This window comes from Sus scrofa, chromosome X, assembly GCF_000003025.6.
Source record: "Sus scrofa isolate TJ Tabasco breed Duroc chromosome X, Sscrofa11.1, whole genome shotgun sequence".
Taxonomy (NCBI): Eukaryota; Metazoa; Chordata; class Mammalia; order Artiodactyla; family Suidae; genus Sus; species Sus scrofa.
Window position 1 is genome coordinate 94,555,190 of NC_010461.5, and position 20,947 is coordinate 94,576,136.

The 20,947-nt window shown below is 36.4% G+C and overlaps 1 protein-coding gene across 2 annotated transcripts in view; it reads right to left on the bottom strand.

Moving 5' to 3' along the window:
* Nucleotides 1-20,947, bottom strand: part of LRCH2 (leucine rich repeats and calponin homology domain containing 2) — a 103,371-nt gene that overhangs the window by 68,630 nt on the left and 13,794 nt on the right. For both annotated transcript variants that reach the window (XM_021079894.1, XM_021079893.1), the window contains exons 2-3: nt 4,368-4,512; nt 542-668 (exon numbers count right to left, since the gene is read on the bottom strand). In XM_021079894.1, the coding sequence (XP_020935553.1) occupies nt 542-668; nt 4,368-4,512 (272 nt within the window). The remainder of the gene's footprint in view (nt 1-541; nt 669-4,367; nt 4,513-20,947) is intronic.

Consider the following 20,947-nt stretch of genomic DNA (forward strand, 5'->3'; position numbering starts at 1 on the left):
GGCATATTTGAAGAAATTACTTTAAATTATTCCTATATTTCTATAATCAGTTACATATAATAGCACCCTTTCCATTTATCTTGGCTCCACAAGTGTTATAAAATCACATGAGGATATAGGAGAGGAAGGCTATTGTATTACTTCTACTGTTTTCAGGCAGTGTACTTTCTTCTTTTATCTGCCTTTTCGTGGGATAGAAGCCTTGTAAAATCTAAAAAAAAAAAAAAACTTATCTTTTCCTGGTCTAAGATCTTTACTGCCCACAAAACAGATGGACAAATGCTTATTCATTTGAAAGCATTTCTTAAGACTTGTAAGCAAGACTTCTGACCTCATTAGGACTGAAGAACAACTAGGTTTTTATTGTAGCTATGAGCTAAAATCAGACATAAGCAATAATATCTCACAATTTCACTAAAATGAACTTAGGCATACACCACGTTATTTTTTATGCAGTGAAATTCCATAAAGGAATTAAGCTCAAAATGTAAAGGTATGTATTATGCATATTATACACAATCAATGTAACTATTTTACTCACCAATTCCATTAAATCTTTTAATTTCCCAATTTCTTCTGGAATGGATACCAGTTTATTATTACTGAGGACCAAAACTTTAAGGGGAAGATCAAATAGGTATTTTGGCAATGTTGATAAAAGATTTCGACTGAAAAGAATAAGAAAAGTCTCATGAGAAATATGTCTGAAACCTGACATGTTATGTTGAAAAAGAACAAATCACCTCAAAAGTAAATAAAAAGTTTTCAGTAAATAATAACTATCATTTAATGAGTGCTTACTTTGTAACAGGCTAAAATCTTTACATGTGCTATCTCATTTAATTGTCACATTAGCCCCACAAGACAGGTGGTATTATTCTCTCCATTATACAAACAAAAAAACAAAGGTTAAAATTGGTTAAGTGGCTTGACCATGCAGAGCAGACTGCAAATCTGTGCTGTTACCTATGATATTGTCCTACATGCCCCAAGTCCTCAAGATGCAGAATCATTCTTCTGAGCTAGAAAATGTCAGAACCTTGATCTCTGGTATAGTTTTACTATGTTTAATACATCTATGCCTCTAACCAGGGAAAGGCTCCAAGGATAAATTTGCATGCACTATGTTCAAACTTATGAAAGAATGAATAAGATTATATCTTTAAAAACATGTAGTTACCCTAAACTATTCTCTTTCTTTTTTTGGGGGGGGTTATGGTAGAACAGCCTACTAGCACCTTAATCTCAGCTCAGAGTTGATACAATATTCCTGTCTCTATGAATACATTTAAATATAAGAACAACTAACATTTACTGAGTGCTTACTATGTGTCAGGCCATCTTTCAAAGTACTTCACATGATTAATTTGACTAACCCTCACAACAACCTACTTTAGGAAGATAGATAACTATGATGGTACCCATTTTAGAGATGAAGAAACAGTCTAAAAGAGATTAAGTCAAATGCTCAAAGTCACAGAGCTGGTAAGTGGGAGAGCTAGGATTCAAATCCAGGCAATTTGGCTCTGGGTCCCTTACTCTCAAACTAATTTTGGTCAAATTTACATGCCAGTACAGACTGACCCAAATGACCCCTGCTATCACCTAATGTTTGTGTCCTCCCCCAAAACTATCATGTTGAAACCTAATCCCCAATGTGGGATGGGAGGTGATTAGCGGTCTTATAAAAGAGACCCTAGAGAGAGCTCCCTTGCTCTTTCTGCCATGTGAGGACACAGCCAGTAATATGAACCACAAAGCAGGTCCTCACCAGACACTGAATCTGCTGGCACTTTGATCTTCAACTTCCCAGCCTCCAGAACTGGGAAAAATAAATTTCTATTATTTACAAGTCACCGAGTTTGTGATATTCTGTTATAGCAGCATGAATAGACTAGACAATCCTACTACCAAAATATATAAAGTGTACCATTACTTTTACATATTATCAAGCATGCACGAGCAATTACTTATTATTTTTCCTGCTTTTCAAAGTGATATTTATAGATTTGTACCTAGCATTTTGTATAATATGTACATCAATGTTACACCAAAAGGGGAATTTAAGACCTTTCACACAATTTTATGCCTGCAGAGGATGTCCAGAAACATTAGACTGGCTTTTATCACATGGCACAGACTTTTATAAAAAAGGACAATGCCCCTAGACCAGCAATCCTGGCCAGACTGTTGGATTGTCAAATATGCTAGGAGCTTGTCACAACTTGACACTTTAGGATCAAGAAGGATCTTTGGGAAAGTGGTCTATCTGGAGATACAAGGATCTTCCTGCAGATTTCACTGAAAAAGAGAATAGTATACAGGAAGAAAGACAGATTAAAAATTGTCTTACAAGTTTATCAAGATATTTTCCACCAAAATAAAAAATAAATAGGAAAATAATGGAACATACAAACTCATTCTAATCTCCCTCAGACCAAAACACATTTAAAAACTGGCTTCTTGGAGTTCCCGTTGTAGCAGAGCAGAAACAAATCCAACTAGTATCCATGAGGATGTGGGTTTGATCCCTGGCCTTGCTCAATGGGTCAGGCATCTGGCATTGCCATGAGCTGTGGTGTAGGTTGCAGACGAGGTTCGGATCCTGCTTTCCTGTGGCAGCTGTAGCTCTGATTTGACCCCTAGTCTGGGAACTCTCCATGCGTCATGGGTGCAGCCCTAAAAAGCAAAAAAAGAAACAAACAAACCAAAAAAAAAAAAAAAAAACAAAAAAACAAAAAAAAAAAAAAACAAAAAAACTGGCTTCTTTTCTTCCCTTAAGAAGCAGATTTCTGAGTTAGCAGTCAACCTTCTTCAGAATCTGATTTCTTTATACATAACTAATAAGTCATCAGTCTTCACTTTTTTGCTACATGTTTTAAAGATAGTCAAAGGAAAGTCAGCCACTAGAACAAATGCTATTTTCAATATAGTGTGTTCAAAAATTTTTGTGACTATAAATAAAAATCAGGAGTCAACTTTTAGAGATCAAAATGGGAAAGAATCACAGAAAGTTGTAGTAAAATTATTCTAAGCTATACCATACATGTATATAGAAATGCAATTCAATTTTTGACAAATCTTGTTCTTCCATAAAAGAAAAAAACTAAACCAAAAAACAAAGATAAAAATGTTAAAATACCTCACTTTCCTCAAAGCTCTCCCAAGCCAAGCCAAGGATATTATGTACCCAATTGAGAGAAATGAGTAACCCAAATGACCAACATCTATGGAAGAAAATTCCTCTCACACATTTTAAGGCGGTTTCAGTTAAAGTAGTATGTAATGCCAGGAGACACCACTGGGGGAGATATTCATAATAATTAATATATCACAGAGAAAAATAAACATTATTATTTATATATACTAATTATATTTACAACTTTCCTACATGAGAATTTAGACAAGTAACTTTGTTAAGGAAGGGGGGAAGAAATTATCCCTTACAACTCAAAACAAAAAAGAAAAATAAGAAAATGATTCTAAAATTAAGGCACATATACCAGTCTCCATTCAATGTCAGGGGAATTTTTTTCTTATACTTACTAAATGTTCGCTCTATTATAAATACAAGGTAATAGCTAAGAATGAGAGTTCTACAGTCATATTGCTGCTCTGATTTGAATCTTGGCTCTACCATTTGCAAGATACATATATATATGTGTGTGTGTGTATATATATATATGTGTGTGTATATATATGTGTTTGTACAAATAGTTAACCTCTCTCTGTGCTTCAGTTTCCTCATCTGCAATGCAGGGATAATAACCATGTACCTCAAAATGCTGTTATCAAGATGAGGTAATAGGGGTAAAGTATTTGTAACACTGCTTGGCACACAGTAAGCACTTATTAACATCAACTGTTACCTACTTCCTAATGTTCTAATATTCCCATCCCAATCTATCCATCCTTGAAGTAGCAACAAGAAATCACCAGAGTGAAAAATACAACTCTAAACTATTTCTTTATAATGTTTCACTTTAAATGATAATGTATATAATTAAGTCTGTATTGTGGTGCTAAGATTTCAGTGAAATATTTCTAATCTAAAGGCCTTGCAACTCAAAGTGATCTAAGGACCAGCAGGCATTGCATTACCAGGGGACTGTTAGAAATGCCTGACCCCACTGCAGATTATGGAATCAGAATCTGCATCTGATTTCAGTGCACATTAAAGTTTGAGAAGCAGCACTCTCAAGAATAAGACCAAAAGCCTATAAAGTAATGAGGACATATAAAAAACACAAATAAGATATTGTTGAGATATAGGCTACATAGCCAAACCAAACACATTTCTTTACAACTAAAAAGGATTCAAACTGTAATATAAAACAAAATTTACCTCCCCAAAATTGTTTCCTTACCTAATGTTAAGGTATGTTAACATCTGCAGGTTTTTAATGGCTTCAGGAATGGTTTTGATGCAATTATGATATAAATTTAATGTTTCAAGAGGTGCAAATAACCAGACATCAGAAGGAATTTCTGTAAAACGATTTCTTGAAAGATCTGAAAAACAAAAATAATAATTGAGTATCAAACATATACCTGTATCCATGGTAATTAACAGAACTATTTTCATACTTGCTGAATCACTTAGAATTGAAGCAACTATTTAAAATTTAAAATATTGACCTTGATCTTTTGCCCTCAAGGTCACCGTAAACTTGAAAGCAAAAAAAACCACAGAAATATACTCATGGGAAGTCTGTTTATTAACAAACTGTACTTAATATACTTCAATATCTTTCAACATTATCTTTAAAAATACCAATGAGGGATTCTCTCTGATATTTAAAGACACAAAAAACCTCCCTGATCCCACAACCCCTTCATCCACTTCCTCTTTCACAGACTCTCTTACATAAATCTGCAATATAACTAAATTTCTTACTTACCATGAACTTCTAAACCCAGTGTAATTTGCTTCCTATTCACTCTCAGTGATGCCCACCAAGGTCACCAACAGCCTGCACATCAATAACCACTCATCCATCTGGAAATATTTTTCTTCCCTTGGCTTGGAAGACCTCACTTCTGGATCACTTCCTATTATCTCCCTGGCTACTTCTTAGTCTCTTGCTAGATTCTCCTCTACCCATGCTATGAATGTTAGTGTTACTAAGAGCTGTGACCTAAGGTACTCTTTCCTTAAAAACGAACAAAACAACCCAGTAGGTGATTTTATCCAATAGCAGGGTTAGTATTCATATATTGACAAATTTCAAATTAAATATATATTTGAATAACTATGTTCTGATCTTTGGGACTTCCTCAAGTGTAAAATCATATATTGACAAATTTCAAATTAAATATATATTTGAACAACTATGTTCTGATCTTTGGGACTTCCTCAAGTGTAAAATCTGAACTGAACTGAAGATCTTTTACACATCTGTTTCCCTCATCTCAGATGACGTCACCAATATCCTCCTGGCAAGATGCTCCAAGCCAGAAACCTGGCATTCACCCTTGATTCCCTCCTCTCCTAAATTATTTCAAGTACACACAAATACACTTCCATTCAAGTTTTAACAAAAATCGTGGAATTATTATAATCACTATATCTCCAGTAAAGGTTTATTGTCTTATAAAATTTTGAAAAATACTTAGGACATCATGTGGCAGATTGAAAAAAAATACGCTAAGAACTTTTCAACCAAAGTACTACTGAGCTGTTGGGTTGCATAACTATTTGTTACATGGGGCTATCCTGGACACTGTAGGATATTTAGTAGCACCCCTACTAGATGCCAGTAACACCCTCTAGTCACGGTAGCCAAAAAATGTCCCCTGAAGTACAAATTCTCCTACCCCAGTTAAGAACCACTGCCTGAACAATTATCAAAGTGGTTATCTTATCATAGGAATATACTTTGCTTACATTACTTAATTATACTTATTTGGTTAAAAACATAAGAATATCATTTACCTTTCTCAAGAAAAATATCTACGGTGTAGCTTAGCCCACTGTACTTCATTTAGCATCTGGTCTGCCCTCATAAGAACAGCTTCCTACCTACCAATACTCATCTCCCCCACTCTGAGGGATGAAACCTATTTACTTAGCAATATAGTAAATTCCCTACTCAGAATCTTAATATACATGTATTAATATGTTTTATATATGTGTATATACATATACACTTACTCAATATAAAATTTTTTAATTGGCTAAAGAAAACATTAGTTAGGATTATATAATATAAAAATTAATTTAGATTCTTCTTTCTCTTACCATAAGATTCTGAATAACTAGGAGTTCCCCTTGTGGCTCAGTGGTTAATGAACCCAACTAGTATTCACAAGGACGCGGGTTCGATCCCTGGCCCCACTCCGTGGGTTAAGGATCCAGCACTGCCATGAGCTGTGGTATATGTCACAGACGCGGCTTGGATCCAGCATTGCTGTGGCTGTGGTGAAGGCTGGCAGCTACAGCTCTGATTCGATCCCTAGCCTGGGAACCTCCATATGCCACAGATGTAGCCCTAAAAAAAAAAAAAAAAAAAAAAAAGACAAAAGACAAAAAAAGATTCTGAATAACTAAATAAAAGGACAGACAGAATTATCAGAAACCAAAATCTGAATTTGAAATAGAAGTTTTTAATTTCCTGACTCTCCTCATCTAGACACCCAAGCATCATGAAGTTCCAATGAAGGGGAAAAATTAAGTCACTTTTTTTTTTAAGTTTAGAATGCTTCTTTTACTTTTGGATTTTACCTCTTATTCATATAACTTCAGAATCCTGGGAGTTGAAAATTACTGCTTACAATTAATTTGAAATCCTAAAAACAAAAGTGTGCCCAGTTTTTTACTCTGTATGGTATCTAGTAAATATTCATAAATAATACGGTGGTCTTAGAGAAAGATGATGGCAGCTTGCCTTGATATTGCAAGAATGGCAATTTTTTTTAAAAAAGTAGATAGAATCTGAAATATATTTTATATGAGTACTTATAAGAATTGGGCAAGTGATTGTCTAGGTGAGATACATAAGGAGTAATAATCAAGGATGGCACCCAGGATTCTGGCCCAGGCAACTAAATGATGCTACTTAATCATTTAAGTAAGATTAAGAGTGAGGAATGAAACAGCATTTTTGTTCTTGGTTTTGCTGATGGGCTTTTCTTTTGTTTTTTGAGGCAGAGTTTACAATAAAGGGTTCAATTTTATATTTGTATAAAACTGAGATGTCTGAAAGAGATCCAATAGGGGATTGTGAAATGGACAGTTAATCAGATCATTTTGGATCTCAGATGTGAGGTCTGGGATAGAAAGAGAAAACTGAAAGTTGTGGGAATGTGGTTAGTACTATAAAATCATAGAAATGGAAGACATCACCTGAATCAGAGCACTGAGTTAGAAAGAAAGTTCAAGACTAGCCCATCCAGACACCAACATTTACAAGCTGAGCAGAAAAAAAAAAAAAAAAACAGCAAGCAGAGAAGACTGAAAATAATGGTCAAGAGAAAACACAATAATAACAATAAAGAGAATATTCAGAGAAGCAACTGGAGAAAAAGCCAAAATATCAGAATTAATAACAAGAGTGATCTTAGTAATTAAAATAATATCGATATATTACTTTAATAATTTATACATTATTGTGTGATGCTTTACATTCTTTCCCCTCCAAAACCAAGATTATTTAGTTAAATTTCAAAGTAATATAAGTTCTCTTAGGGAATTTAATTAAATTTGCATTTATAAACTATTTTCTGAATGAGCTAATATATTTAGTAAACACCACTTAAGATTACAATTATTATTCTAATTTAACTGAGTTAAAGCAAATAAAACATAATAAAGTTGAAATTAAAATTCAAACTATTACAAGTCCTCTAATAAGGAAATCTCGTTCTAGGCTTTTTCAGATTTTAAAACTGTATAAACATCCTTTCTAAGAATTGGGTAAAGGCAGAGTTTCTGTTGTGGCTCAGGGGTTAAGAATCTGACAGAGTGTCCATGAGGATGCGGGTTTGACCCCTGGCCTTGCTCAGCAGGTTAAGGATCCAGCGTTGCCAGAAGCCTTGGCATAGGTCAAAGATGCATCTCAGATCCAGTGTTGCTGTGGCTGTGGCATAGGCGGGCAGTTGCAGCTCCAATTCAACCCCTAGGCCGGAACGTCCATATGCTGTGGGTGCAGCTGTAAAAAAGAAAAAATAATAATAAAAACATTTAAAAAAAAAAAAAAGAATTGGGTAGGAGTTCCCGTCATGGCTCAGTGGAAATGAATCTGACTAGCATCCATGAGGACACAGGTTCGCTCCCTGGCCTCGCTCAGTGGGTTAAGGATCCAGCGTTCCAGTGAGATGTGGTATAGATCGCAGATGCAGCTCGGATCTGGTGTTGCTGTGGCTATGGCTGTGGTGTGGTTACAAGCTCCAATTCAACCCCTAGCCTGGGAACCTCCACGTGCTGTGAGTGCGGCCCTAAAAAGACACACACGAATAAAAAAAGAAAGAAAGAAAAAAGAATTGGGTAAAGAGAATAACAATGCCAAGAGAAAAATATGGAAGCCAAAGATAGGCAATAACACAAAATGGTCTGTATTTTAATTTCTTGCACTATCTCACACTAACAGTATATCATATTTTCCTTCGAAAAAATGAAAATTAACTTTTACAGATATAATGCATAAAATTTAAACTCTAAATTTTTTTTGGCTGCGCCAGCAACATTCAAAAGTTCCTGGACCAAGGATGGAACCAGAGCCACAGAGTGACAACACTGAGTCCCCAATTGCCAGGCACCTTCACTGAGTCCCCAGCTGCCAGTTTAGGGAACTCCTAAATTCTAAATTTTTTATCTTGTGATGTACAATTAAACCATAAGGAAGTTTTTGTAACATTAAAAATCATTTAATTAAATGTGCACTAGGGCAACTAGAATGATATGAATAAAAAAGAACATATTATACTCAAGAAATACATGCAAATTTGTATTTTGTTTAATACAGTTCCATCTAAAGATGGGAAAACAAACTGTTAATTTATTCCTTATGGGGAGATTCCTTTCACAACAGCTTTAAAGTTTCTCTTCTTAAGGGACCAGTAGGACTCAGGAAAAGACAATTATAAAGATGTTCACCTCTCCTACAAAAAAAAAAAAAAAAAAAAAGGAAATTGAAATTTTCTCCTTGGCATTCTAGTCATGGCTCAGTGGAAACGAATCTGACTAGTATCCTTGAGGACCCAAGTTCAATCCCTGGCCTTGCTCAGTGGGTTAAGGATCCAGCCTTGCAGTGAGCTGTGGTGCAGGTCGCAGACACGGCTCAGACCTGGTGTTGCTGTGGCTGTGGTGTACGCCAGCAGCTACAGCCCCGATTAGACCCCCTAGCCTGGGAACCTCTATATGCCGCTGTGCGGCCCTAAAAAGACAACAACAACAAAAAAAGAAATTTGCTCCTTATCTTCCTGTAGTGAGCTGAACAGTGGCCCTCTAAAGTATCAGGTCCTAATTCCTGGAACCTGTGAATGTTGGCTTATATGGTCCAATTTTGGCAGATGTAATTAAATATCTTGCAATGAGATTACCCTGCATCATTCACGTGGGCCCTAAAAGTCATCACATGTATCTTTATAGGAGGAAGACGGAGGGAAATGAGACAGACACACTGAGGAAAAAAGGCAATGTGAAGACAGAGACAGACATTGGAATGATGTGGCCAAAGAATGCCAAGAGTCACCAGAAGCTGAAAGAGGCAAGGAACGGATTCTCCCCTAGAGCCTCCAGAGGATTTACAGCCCTCCTGAAACCTTGATTTTAGCTTCAAAAGCCTTATTTTGGACTTCCGGTCTCAAGAACTAGACAAATTCTGTTGTTTCAAATCACCAAGTTTGCGGTCATTTGTTACAAATGTCACAGGAAACACATTTCTCAAAAACAGTTTATCAGAATGACAGAATCCCTGCAAAAAATTTTAATTATTAGTTGTGCATTTTTTCTTAAGCGCCTTTATAACCACTGAACTATTTTTCTTTTGTCTTGGTTTTTGTCATAAATTCTATCAAGCAGTACTGGCAATAACTCAACAGTAAACAGACTGCTGTGTTCTGTTTCCTACCTTCCTTAAAATCATTCCTGGTAAAACTGCTGGGGGCCCATTAAGAGGTATTGATAGATCATTTTAAATAATCTGATCTAAATTATGTTCTGTATCACTCTTGAGCTTCAGAGGTCAAGGAAGCTAGAGAAGGGAGGAGAGAAGTCAGATGGAATGGAAATCTGTTTGCTGCCTCCCAAGCTGCAGCCACAAGTGCCACAGAAAGGTCCATCTGTTGCCCAGTGCAATTCCTGGCCCACTGGCTAGCATTTCTGCCAAAGTACAGAAAATGACTTCCAGAAAGTATACTACTATACTGTACTAATTAATTACAGTTTTTATCTTATTCAGTGTACAAAAAGGCTATATGACTTTTGTGACAAATTATTAATCTAAGACACATGAGTCTTCTCTGGGTTTTATTTAATAATATAGATTGTTACATTTCCTCCTATTTTTTAAAACAAAATCTTAGATAATGTTTGAAAATCTGTCACATTTTCACCTTTGGAAAAGCTTCTAACAATTAAGTATGTTGTTGGAACACAGCCTCATCAACACAGATAGAGAATATTCTGCATAAAAAATGACAGTTAAGTGGAGAAATAATTTGAAATCAGAACTTTAAATTCACATCAACAATAACCTCAATGGAACTGAAGTTAACTATCTCATACACATACACACACACACACACACACACACACACACACACACACACACTCCACACATGCTAGATCAGAAGGCTATAGGCTTTGAATAATTATTTCTAATCCTCATAACAACCTTATGAGGTAGCTACTATTTCTCATTATGCATATGAATCAAAGACAGACTGAATAGCAACCTTAAATGTTTTTTTAAAAAAAAAAAAACTACGGAGTTCCCGTCGTGGCGCAGTGGTTAACGAATCCGACTAGGAACCATGAGGTTGCGGGTTCGGTCCCTGCCCTTGCTCAATGGGTTAACGATCCAGCGTTGCCGTGAGCTGTGGTGTAGGTTGCAGATGCGGCTTGGATCCAGTGTTGCTGTGACTCTGGCGTAGGCCAGCAGCTACAGCTCCGATTTGACCCCTAGCCTGGGAACCTCCATATGCCGAGGGAGCGGCCCAATAAATAGCAAAAAGACCAAAATAATAATAATAATAATAAAATTAAAAAATAAATTAAAAAAACTAGTAATAAGTGACAGCAGAGGGGTTGTAAACTCATATGTGACTTCGAAGTCCATGTTCTATGTGTGCTTTTCCACTCACAGATTTCAAATATTCTGTTCCACTGGAACCACGTAGCAGGGTCAGATAAATTCTAAATCTTCTAACTACATTCACATCCTAGGTTTCATCTTGCATTAGGAAGCAGAACATAAACCTCACTCCAAGTGTCAATTTTTAATTAAGTAAATAACTCCATTATAAAGCTCTCAGCTATTCCCAATTTACCATTTCAGAACTGTTTAGTCTGAACCAACACATAGCTTTCTTGGCTGCTTAAAGAGTGGACCTTTACTAATTTTTCAATATTTTTGACCAATTCAATAAACGAGTATTAAAGAAAATAAATCAAGTTTCTTCAAAAGAGTTGAACATCTTACAGGCAAAACCACTGTGATGGGTACCTGTCAAGAACTCTAAAAGATCTGAGACTTTTGTCTACTTTGTAACCCAACAAACAAATTAGCAATAAATTGAGAGGATACTGGCAGAAAGCATGAGACCCCTGTGTGAGTCAAAGGACTTTATTACTCACAGCATAGCAAGTGGCATGAGCAGCATATCTGTATCAGTTCCCCTTGCTTCCCAAATGTCACAGGAGCAACATATATGGGTATAGATGGATGCCTGCACATGCACTATATCACATTATTCGAGAGGAACTCTGAGGTAAGGGAACACAAATCTTTTATAATAAACAGTATTCATGCCTGCACTTTGTGTTTGAAGGGAGACACTATTTTACCAGAGAGAAGTAATGACTGCCCTTTGCTCCAGAGGAAAAAACTCTCATTCTTCCAAAAGACAGTCCTGAACAAAGGGCACCAACTAGTGTCTCACGTACAAGATATTCAGAAACATGAGACCCATGGAAAACTTATCTCCCTATCATATCATGAACATTCCTTATTGAGCAGGGATTAGAAGTTGTAGCCTCATCACAGAAAATATACAAGATAAAATAATATCATAAGCATCAAATTCTCTGTGGTCCTGCACTTAGACTCTAAGACAGAGGCAGGCTAATCCTGATTCTCACCTTCCAAGCCTCATTCTTATTTCCCAGCCAGCATCCTGACTTGACTTATAGCCTGTGTCATTCATTCAAAATTCCATTAAGCATCATGAATTAGGCACTACATGTTAGGGTAGGTAAAAAGCCAGTCAGATACCAACCCTAAGCAATCCCAATTACTGTTCCACTCTAGCACCAAATATTACTTGCTTAGATAATAACACTTCAGTGAAAGGAACTATACCCCCCAAAATTACCTCCACTTCAACTAAAATTGTGATTTTTACAAAGCTATTGTGATGGGACCAATTCTTTATCATCTTGGGGTTATACCTTATAGTTTACAGAAGTCTTACATACTGAAAAATGAGGGATAACTGGTAGCTGAGCACTAGACTATATCTGAACTATATTCTAATTCTACTGATGATTAAATATAAAACATTGCCAAAATCAATTAATTACTACTCCCACTATCTCAAAGCTATTGGAAATGAATAAACATTCTGCAAAAATATAAAATTCCTAAAGGAAGTAAGCAATAGAAAAGAAAGGAAAATTAGCAATTTGCACCTGATGATATATAATTGTTCATAAAGATACAAAACAAAGTGATGGAAATTGATTACTACGTTTAGGTCTTATGACATGGAAAATATATGCTAGAATTATATGTCTTTAGGAGAGTGCATAAAATCAACCAACTAGGATACTTATTACCTAACATGAAAATGAAAAAATTAATTTTCTGTGCTCTTCAGTAATTGCCATTATTCAAATGCGAGCAGTTACAATACGTAAAATCTGATTAATATGCTCTCAAATAATAAGGATTCCTTATCTATTTTCCATCTAAAAGAAATTTCAGGACTAAAAACACATACAACAAGAAAACAGGAGGCACCACAGCTGTCTGTCAATGCAAGAATGGAGATCGTCTTTGACTCTGATGTTGGAGCCTGATGGGAAATGACAACCCCATGGCTCTGGCATCTGCTTTCAACAGATGCCTTCTGCAAAGACAGGCGATTTCTTGATTCAGTATTCCCTAAAAGGGTGTTGGGCTGTCATTTAAAACAAGATAGTGAAAAATCAGACTATAACATTGAGGGCTTGTTGAATGATTAAGATTTATAGCTAAAGAACTTTTAGGCTACTCTATGATGAATTAAAATATTAACCATAAGTACAGTGGAAAGAAAAAAGTGTGAAGTAGATACTAGAAAAAGTGAACAAAAATGTTTTAAAGGCAACAGTTATGAGAAATAATAACAAGCAGACCTGCAGCAACCAATAATGGAAGGCTCCTTTTGAGCAGAGGCACTTAGAGAAGCAAGGATACAAACAAAAACAGATGCTGCAAGGAGAAACCACAGCTGCTAACCAGAGGGCAGATTACATTCATGCTCAGTGAGAATAGGACTGTGAGTCATACAACTATTAAGCCACGTGGAAGGACAAGACTTTATTTTTCTTAAAGGAGGGGGAGAGGCAGCTCCATGTCCATAGGAAATTCTACAAAATGTTTCAATTTCACCAAGAAATAATGCAGTGTAATGACATTCAAACATTTAAGTGATGTTTGAGAATGGCACAATACTTCAACCCTATAAAATGTATTATACTGTAAATCTGGCATTTTGAACCCATGTAGTATTATTTATTAAATAGTTCTTGAAAAACTTCTATTTTCAAAAGACAAATGTTATAACCTCATCAAATAACTTTTACAAAAATAAATTCTCGATTGGGGAAGGACTTTCAAAGCACCAAATAAAGAAATAATTCACAAATAAAAGATTTCTAGATTTAGCTACATAAAAAGAAAAAATGCAAAAATGATACCAAAAACTCACAGATAAAACCTGGCCAAGGACATAAACAGATTCAAATAGAAAATTATCAATGATGTATATTTAAGACCAAGATGTATATAAAAATACATTCAACCTCAATGCTAATAAAAAGAAATGTAAAGAATAAGACACTAAAATTCACCCATCAAATTTAAAGGTTTTTTAAACTATTATTCAGTGTTAGCAAGGCTACTTTGAATTGGGCACGTCCCCACACACCACTGATGTGATTTCAACATAAGGTAACCTATCTAGAAAGCAATATGGCAATATGAATCAAGGTCCTTAAAAATGTTCATAGCAATTGATCCAAGGATTCAAACAAGCAATTTTTAAAACCAAGTAAAGATGCATAAAAAACTAGGTACATTTTAAAGTTATTTAAAAGAGTACAAAATTAGAAACAAATGTCCAACAATAGATAAAGGCTAAATAAAATATGGTAAACCTTCAAAGCGGAATATAGCCTGTAGTCTTTAAAACTGATATTATAGACTTGATTCCTAATATGGAAATAAGAATGCTCACAGGATAATAGCTAGAACACACAAAATATAAAAAACTTTATCCCATTATAAGCCAATCATTTCCTTTTAAAATGTACATTTTAGGGAGTTCCCATCGTGGCTCAGAGGTAACAAACATGACTAGTATCCATGACGTGGTGGGTCCAATCCCTGGCCTCACTAGTATCCATGAGGTGGTGGGTTAGGGATCCCACATTGCTGTGAGCTGTAGTATAGGTCACAGATGCGGCTAGGATCTGGCATGGCTATGGCTGTGGGTAGGCCGTCAGCTACAGCTCCAATTCAACCCCTAGCCTGGGAACTTCCATATGCCACAGGTGCAGCCCTAAAAAAAAAATTTACATTTTATACAAATAAAGACCTACAGGTATGTGCAAGGTGATGAGTGTCGGGGTATTAAGGAAATACACCAAAATGTTAATATTCACTCAAGATGGGTAGAATAAGCGTGACCTGTATTTTCTCTATGCTTTTATTTTCCAAATTTTCTATGATAAGCAAGTATTGCTTTTGTTATAAGAAAACAATATTACAATATTTTTAATATTATATTCCAGAAGGTAAATTGAATTCTAACCATATATATTCCATTCATAAGAATGATATATACAGACAGTTGTAAGCTAATTACAAATTAGTATTTTATACAATTATTTTGTTTTTATGGGGCACAACTTGGTCTGCTACTAAACATCTATCACTGTGCTGTCATGTTTTATTGCTATTCTACTATATGTCATAATTTTTAAATGCAAATTACAAAGAAAGTATGCAACTTTCAATGCCAAAAATCATGCTCTCATGTAAATTATTTTCTTAAAGCAAAAACCAAGAAACTATACAATTTGAATTGTTATAGTCTGATTAATGAAATAAGCAATGACAAAATATGTCAACCTGCCCATACCTAAGACATCTGAATTGATGTATGATTAATCTAATGCTGATGTTCTCTCTGCCTAGGTCAATATCAACTAGTCACTGAAAATTAAATGGATCTGCTTATACAGATGGGGAATCCACAGACAGGAAGGACCAACTGTATGAGGCCATTTTACATAAGGGACTTAAGCATCTGTGGATTTTGGTACCCCCGGGGATCCTAGAACTAATGCCCAGTGGATACCAAGAGACAAGTATACAGTATACTTTTTATTTGCATTAATTATGATACCTTAGTATGTTTCTACTGCATGAGAAAGGAAAGTATAATGTAACATGAGAACTATCTGTATCAAACTGACTTACCAAGATAACTCTTAACAGGTTTTGAATTCCAAAACAAAAGTAGTCCTGGAGGACAGTTAAAAAAAAAAAAAAGTGCAAGTTACTATGCTAAACAAAACTAACTGCTTCCTCTTTGATGTATCCAGATTATGACAAATTTTAAAGCCAGTCAACTGTGCCCCTTAAAAAATACTGTACTTATAGAGCAAGGATCATCCCTACTTGAGCTATTCAACAAAAAAAGCACTCAATACTGGATGCCGAAATCAAAAGCAAGTTACAGTAAGCTACTTACAAAGTAATGACAAATTCCACAAACCAGGCCAAAGAAAACCCCATTAGTTTATCTTAAGTGGTCAAGCGGCTCCTACACAGCAGCACACTGGCAAGTAACCAGTAAGACCAAATGGATTCAGACAGTTTATTACTAACACAAACAGAGAAAGCATGATCAGTATGGTGTCAGTTCCCCATGTCCCTAGTCCCACAGTACAAAACCAAACTGGAGGGAGGGATCAAATGATAGAAAACATGCACAGTAGGTTGCTCTATCATTGAGAACCACTCTAGACAGCTTTGCAAATTTATATTCACAGTTTTATCTAAAAGATTGTCCCATGTCTCACAATGAAGGAAGGAAATAATAAACTATCTTGAGGCAGCCTCCCACAAGATAGGGAGGTGAAATGACCTGTCATCTATCTTGCCATGTACCAGGAAGGATCGATCAGAGAGTCTTTTCCCAAGATTTGAGTCAGATTATGGTACAGTCTTGCCTATCTGGACTATGTGGAATGTGTGAGATCACCAAGATACCACGGCAAAGCTGTCCCTCTAGTTTACAGTCACACAAATATAACAAGAAGTCAACATATAAAATTGTCATTCTCCTTGCCATAATTTTAAGTTTAGAAATATGACAAGCATTTACTATCAACTGTTGCAGAGATACACAGCAGCCAACAGAAAACTGTAGGGTATTTTTGTACAGAAAGTGTTACCTGCCCTCAAAGAGTTTAAACTCATCTTGGGATAAATAATGTAAAGCTAAGAGCACAATTGCACCTGGCTGTATACTCATATTTAAATAATAACTTAACAATAGAGGAATGGTTAAATAAAATACGGTACATACATACAACAGACTATTAGGCAGTAGTTAAAAATCATGTTATAAAACATATTTCTTCAGTGGAACAGTAGCATAAAGAAAACTCTTAGAACAATTTGGAAAAGTATACAATAGACTATAATGGAAAGACTTTAAAAGAAAGGAACATTACATAGATTAATGTTGAGAAAACATTCAATCATGAGGTGATGACTTATGAAGAGAAGCAGTGAATATACAGAGCAACTGGAGTTCCTGCTGTGGCTCAGTGGGTTAAAAGCCAGAAATAGTGTCCATGAGGATGCAGGTTCAATCCCTAGCCTTGTTCAGTGGGTTAAGGATCCAGTGTTGCTGCAAGCTGCAGTTTAAGTCGCAGATGCGGTCTGGATCCAGAGTTGCTCTGGCTGTGGCATAGGCCAGCAGTTGCAGCTCTGATTTGACCCCTAGCCTGGGAACTTCCATATGCCATAGGTGCAGCCTTAAAAAAAGAAAGAATATATAAAGTGATTATTTGAGAGGGCTTATGACAAATGAAGGACAGCAAGCCAGTGTAAGACAAGAAAACTAGACCAAAACTTGAGAAATGATGTTAGAGCTATACTACTGCAAAAACTGCTGAACCGGAGTTCCCTTCGTGGCTCAGTGGTTAACAAATCCAACTAGGAACCATGAGGTTGCAGGTTTGATCCCTGGCCCTACTCAGTGGGTTGGAGATCCAGCATTGCCGTGAGCTGTGGTGTAGGTCACAGACGCTACTCAGATCTGGCGTTGCTGTGGCTCTGGCGTAGGCTGGGAGCAATAGCTCTGATTGGATGCCTAGCCTGGGAACCTCCATATGCCATGGGTGCGGCCCCAGAAAAAACAAAAAAGACAAAAAACAAAGATAAAAAAAAACGCTGAACCCAAAACAAAATGGGCATTCATCTCACAATTTTTCCTGGATTTCATCTACAAATATGATTTTCAAATATGATTACTATATAAAATTCCAAAATATTGTTGAAAAAAACTAGAGATACAAATAAATCAAAAGACATCCCAAAGTTCCCCACTTTGGTACAGTGGGTTAAGACTCAAACTGCAGCGGCTCAGGTCACTGCAGAAGCTCAGGATCAATCTCTAGCCCAGTGTAATGGGTTAAAAGGATCTGGTGTTGCTGCAGCTGTGGCGTAGGTCGCAGCTGCAGCTTGGATTCAACTCTCGGCCTGAGAATTTCCATATGCTACAGGTACAGTCATTAAAAAAAAAAAAAAAAGACATCCCATACTCATGGATTGGACAACTCACTATTGCTAAGACAACAAAACTTCCCCAAACTGATCTACAGATTCAAAACAATCCCTATCAAAATCACAACTTGCATTTTCTGAAGAAGATGACAAGCTTATCCTAAAATTCATGTGTCCCAGAATAACCAAAGCAATCTTGAAAAAGAACAATGTTCGAAGACTCACACCTCTGGATTACAAAACTTAACACACAGCTATAGAAATCAAGATAGACTGGTACCAAGTTAAGAACAGGAATATAGATCAATGGATTGGAATTGAAAACCCAGAAGTAAACATTCACATTTATGATCAATTGATTTTCAACAAGGGTAACAATAAAACTGGATGTGGAAAGAAATTTTCCAGAAATGGTGCTGAGAGAACTGGATACACATATCCTTAAGAATGAAGTTGGGCCCTGACACCACACACAAAAAAAACCTCAAAATGGGTAATACATATAAATGTAGGAGCTAAAACTATAAAACTCAAAAGAAAACAAAAGAATAAACCTTCATAATCCTGGGTTAGGCAATGGCTCCTTAGATATGACATGAAAAGCATAAGCAACATAAGGAAAAAAACAGATGAAATGGGCTTCATCAAAATTTTTAAATTTTGTGGGAGTTCACATTGTGGTGCAGTAGAAATGAATGAGGGTGCAGAGTCCATACCTGTCCTCACTCAGTGGGTCAGGGATCTGGCGTTGCCATGAGCTGTGGTGTAGGTCACAGACACAGCTCAGATCTAGTGTTGCTGTGGCTGTGGCATAGGCTGGCAGCTATAGCTCCAATTTGACCCCTGGCCTGGAAATTTCCATATGCCACACCTGCAGCCCTAAAAAAATGCACCCCAATATTCACTGCAGCACTATTTACAATAGCCAAAACATGGAAGCAACCTAAATGTCCATCAACAGAGTTCTGGATAAAGATGTGGTACATATATACAATGGAATATTACTCAGCCATGAAAAATCATGAAATAACCCCATTTGCAGCAACATGGATGGACCTGGAAATTATCATACTAAGTGAAATGAATCAGACAGAGAAAGATATATCATATGAGATCACTAATACGTGGAATCTTATTAAAAATTATACAATATGGAGTGCCCATAGTGGCTCGGTGGTTAACAAACCAGACTAGCAACCATGAGGATGCAGGTTCAATCCCTGGCCTCACTACGTAGGTTAAGGATCCGGCATTGCCATGAGCTGTGGTATAGGTCACAGACACAGCTTGGATCCCATGTTGCTGTGGCTGTGGCGTAGGCCAGCCGCTACAGCTCTGATTCGACCCCTAGCCTGGGAACCTCCATATGCCACAGGTGTAGCCAAAAATAAAATTATACAAGAGAACTTACAAAACAGAAAGAGACTCAAAGATTTTGAAACCGAATTTAAGTTTACCAAAGGGGAAACATGGGGGGGGGATAAGTTAGGGGGTTGGGATTGATATGTTCACACTACTATATACAAAACAGATGGGTAACAAGGACCTAGTGTATAGCACAGGGAAATTTACTCAAAACTGTGTAATAATCTATATGGGGAAAGAATCTGCAAAGGAATGGATATATGTATATGTATAACTGATTTACCCTGCTATACACCTGAAATTAACACAAATTTGTAAGTCAACTATATTCCAGTAATTTTTTTTTCTTTTTAGTGCTGCACCTGTGGCATATGAAATTCCCAGGCCATGGGTCAAATGGGAGCTGCAGCTGAGTCCTATGCCACAGCCATGGCAACACTGAATCCGAGCTGCATTTGCAACCTATGCCACAGCTTGCAGCAATGCCAGATCCTTAACCCACTGAACAAGGCCAGTAATCAAACCTGCATCTTCACAGAGACTACGTCAGGTCCTTAACCTGCTGAGCCACAATGAGAACTCCCAATAAAATTTTTTTGAAAAAGACATAAATTTGATTATAATAAAATTTAGAACATTCATTCAGCAAAAGACTCCTTAATAAGCAAAAAGACAAGTTATAAACTAGGAGAAGATATTTACAATATACAAAACTGACAAATGATTAATATAGTATTAGTATTTTGCCCAATAAAAATTGGGCAAAATAAATTATTTCACAGTACAGGAAACACATGTGGCCAGGTAATCAAGACATTTGAAAGTATGTTAACAAAACTGGTGATCAAAGAAATGTAAATCAAGAAATGAAAATCTCACATATGTCAGAATGGCTATGGTCAAAAAGGAGTTCCCTAGTGGTTCAGTGGAGTAAGGATCTGGCATTGTCACTGCTGTGGCTCGGGTCATTGCTGTGGTGCAGGTTTGATTCCTGGCCCTAGAACTTCTGCATATCTCAGGTGCAGCCAAAAAAAAGTCTACAGTAATAAATGGTGGAGACGGTTGAAGAAAAGGGAACCCTCCTAGACTGTTCATGGGAATATAAATTGTTGCAGCCACTACAGAAAACAGTAATGGAGGCTACTTACAACACTAAAAATAGAGTTACTATATGATCCAGCAAAGCTACTCCTGGACATATATCTGGAAAATATGAAAACTCTAATTTGAAAAGACACATGCATCCCAGTGTTCATAGCAGCACTATTTACAATAGCCAAGACGTGGAAACAACCCAAGTGCCATCAACAGATAATTGGATTAAGAAGATGTGTGCGTGTGTGTGGTGTGTGTGT